General features: G+C 63.5%; 1 protein-coding gene across 1 annotated transcript in view; it reads right to left on the bottom strand.

The window, feature by feature from the left end:
* The window catches only part of SEMA6B (semaphorin 6B), a gene marked incomplete at its 3' end in the record, with an annotated part of 60,514 nt that extends 57,737 nt beyond the window's left edge, over window positions 1–2,777 (bottom strand). Inside the window, exon 1 of the mRNA XM_019473325.1 lies at window positions 2,754–2,777. Within this exon, the coding sequence (XP_019328870.1) occupies window positions 2,754–2,777 (24 nt within the window). The remainder of the gene's footprint in view (window positions 1–2,753) is intronic.
* Window positions 2,778–3,405: the final 628 nt, after the last annotated feature.

Below are 3,405 nucleotides of genomic sequence, written 5' to 3'. Positions count from 1 at the left end.
GGAGCAGGGAGCAGCGGGGCCGGTTGCATCAGCCCGTTGCTTGTTTAACGTCCCCGTCTGTCACCGCGAGCGCCCGGGACGGGGGGGGGGGGGGGGAGTCCAGCACCTCTGCGGGTGCGTGGCGCTGGGAACGCTCCCCGCTTTGGCTTCCAGCCCCCGAGGCCGGATCCTGCATCCCCCTGCCTGGGGAAGCCTTTGGCCTCACTGCCGCCCAGGGCTCTGCTCCGATCGATGCTCCAGCCTCTCTTAACACCTCGCAGGGATCGATGGACAAGGCAGGGAATTGCCTGCACCAGAGGGACATGGCTAATCCCCCTGGCAGGGCTCTGCCTGCAGCCGCTCGCCTTAACCCTGCCAGTGCCGTGGCGGGCACGGGGGGCTCTCCGGCAGCGTCACCCCCCTGGTGCCCATGACCACGGCCTCCGCAGCGCTGCGTCCCCAGGGCTCTGCCTGTTTTAGCCGCCTGCTCCTGTCTCTGCCTCTCCTTTCCTCCAGCTGCAAAGAGCTCCCTGAGGAGACAACCACCGAGAAAACACCAAAATCCACCAAAATCTCCCCAAAACTGGAGCCTTCTGGTGACACCGGGGCCGTTTCCCTGGCTGCAGGTACACCACCGCCTGTTGCTGGCCTTCCCCTGCCAGATCCCCTGCCAGACCCCACACCCCATTGCACAGAGCAATTTGATCACTAAAAGGCAATTTGGCACCTTAAAATCACGCTCTGCAAATGGGTGCTGGGGTGCCAACGCTCCCACGGGGCTCCCAGGTGGGTGCATGTCCCCGGTGGGGTCCGGGGGGCTGGGAGAGGGCTCCCACGCCGCGGGGATGGTGCTATCCTGCACTGTCCACGTGGCTGGAGCACCGGAGCATCCTTAAACGGGATCAGGAACTGGCTCAGCCAGTGCCAGAGACCTGCTGAGCCCTGTCACAGCTCAGCACACGCGTGAGTTCATCTCAAGCGGGATCCAGGTCCCCAAGAGGCGGCACGGCCAGGGATGCTGGGGACCACGACGGCCCGGCGAGGAGCTGGATCCCATCCTGGGAAGTCGGCTTTCGAGGAAAAGCGGTGCGGGGAGAGGGAGGAGGAGGCTGGAAAAGCTCCAAGATCAGCAGCGCTGATACGAAACCATAAATTATCCTCCCGGCTGAGCCGGCTGCGGGGAAAGGCAGCCCCTCCGAAAAGCTGGGGAAATGGCACAGCCGGCACTGACCCCGGCATCGCCGCCGTCTCCCTTGGCTGCCGCTAAATCGAGGTGAGCCGGCTGCCATCGTTAGCGGGAGTTGCAATTTCTCATCAATCCAAAGCGAATAATTAACGGGCACCGGTGGCTGGGGCTGCTCCCTGCATCCATCACGGCATGCGGCCCCGGGGCTGGCAGGGTTGGTGCCGGCTGTAAATCACCGGCACGGAGGCTCTGTGCTAAGGCATGCCAGCCGGTACCCCCGATCACCGGCCCCCCGGCATGAGCCGGTCCCTTGGTGGAGCAGAAACCCCCCGAATTTTGCAGGGGGCCGGGGAGCATCTGCGGGAGGACGGGCAGCGCCGGGATGTGCCGGCTGGGCTGGGATGACTCCGGTTCCCTTCATCCCCCTCCGGCGAGCGTTAACCAGTGCCACTTCCCGGCATCCCCGCGATCTAATTACGCCCAAGATGAAGCAGGGAATGATACCTTGCCTTTAATTAATAACTGAGAGCGTGAACGCTGAGCGCCAGCGGCTCGGGGTGCCCAGGTTTTGGGGTGCAGACCCCACGCACCCCACGGGCATCCTCGGAGCCCGAACAGGAAACAGGAGCTTAAAAAAGACATTTAAATAATAAATCCCAGCTATTAAGGGGAGACTGTACCTGGGAGAGCCGGCCAGCGCCGGCGGCCAGCCGGGGAATTAGACCATGGCTGAAATGATGAAAAGATATTTGCAGGCTTTGAGGCCGAGGCTTTGAAGCTGTAAATCCTGTGAAGGCAGCATCCCCCCACGCACCCGCCGGGAGATATTTACCCGGGACCTGTTTTCCACCATCCACGCCGTGCCCAGAGCCTAGAAATAAAAGTCCCCCCCCCGGGAGATGCTGAGCCCAGAGGGATGCTTCTGGGTTTGGGGTGCACCCGGGGCTTGGCACCCTGAATTCTGCACATCTTGCTCCAGGGAAAGGTGTCCCCGGTGCTGGGAACACGGTTCAGCCGGAGGTTAATCCGGTGCCGTGAGCGGGGCTGCCTGTGCCGGGGAGCGCCGGAGCCTCGTCCTTTGGGGAGCCAGCGGCAATCAATGAGTGTTGGCGCTTCTGGGATTAAGTAAAAGGCCCCGGTTCAAAACAGGGGATGGATGAGTTCAGCAAGAGGGAAAAGCGCCGCCGGGGAAGGGTTGGTGTCGTGAGGGGTTCCCTCGGCCTGGCTGGGGCTGCTCCTCCAGCACGTGGAAGAGCCTTGATTTAAAACACCCCCCCATTGGGTTTGCATGTGCACACGCCCGTGTGCACGCAGACACCCCTGCACACCCGTGCATGCACGCACCCATGCACCTGGATGAGTTCAGCAAGAGGGAAAAGCGCCGCCGGGGAAGGGTTGGTGTCGTGAGGGGTTCCCTCGGCCTGGCTGGGGCTGCTCCTCCAGCACGTGGAAGAGCCTTGATTTAAAACACCCCCCCATTGGGTTTGCATGTGCACACGCCCGTGTGCACGCAGACACCCCTGCACACCCGTGCATGCACGCACCCATGCACCCACCCACCTCTGCAGGCACCCATGCATGCACTCACCTTCGCACGCACCCGCACGCCCATGTACCCGTGCACCCACCCACCTCTGCACGCACCCATCTTTGCATGCGCCCATGCATGCACACACCCGTGCATACACCCACCTCTGCAAGCACCCATCTTTGCACGCGCCCATGCATGCACACACCCACCTCTGCAGGCACCCATGCATGCACTCACCTTTGCACGCACCCGTGCACGCACGTACCCGTGCACCCACCCACCTCTGCATGCACGTACTCATGCATACACGCACCCATGCACCCTCACACCCACGCACTCTCACCACCCCCCGCCCCGCACCCACACCCCACGTGCTCCCCAGCACCCCACGGTGAGCAGCAGCGAGAGCAGCGCAGCCTCCCTGGCCGTGGGTCCCGCAGCCAGACACACGGACAAGCTCCTGGGGTGCCAACACACTGCCCCACACCTCCCCGGCCGTGGAGCCGCCTCCGCTGCACTCACCAAGGCCAAGGCCACGTGGGGGTGGAGCCCGTCCCTGGGAGCTGCCAAACAGGCACCCTTTGGTCCTTAAACACCAGCCTGGCTGTGGCCGTTCACCCAAAGGGATGCAACCAGGTCCACGGCGGAGCCAGGAGCATCCTGGGATGCGGGTGCCGGAAGGCGACTGCCCTCCGAGAGGGCATCCGTA

Source organism: Aptenodytes forsteri, unplaced genomic scaffold, assembly GCF_000699145.1.
Source record: "Aptenodytes forsteri isolate BGI_AS27 unplaced genomic scaffold, ASM69914v1 Scaffold471, whole genome shotgun sequence".
Taxonomy (NCBI): Eukaryota; Metazoa; Chordata; class Aves; order Sphenisciformes; family Spheniscidae; genus Aptenodytes; species Aptenodytes forsteri.
This window is presented reverse-complemented; position numbering and strand designations above follow the sequence as displayed.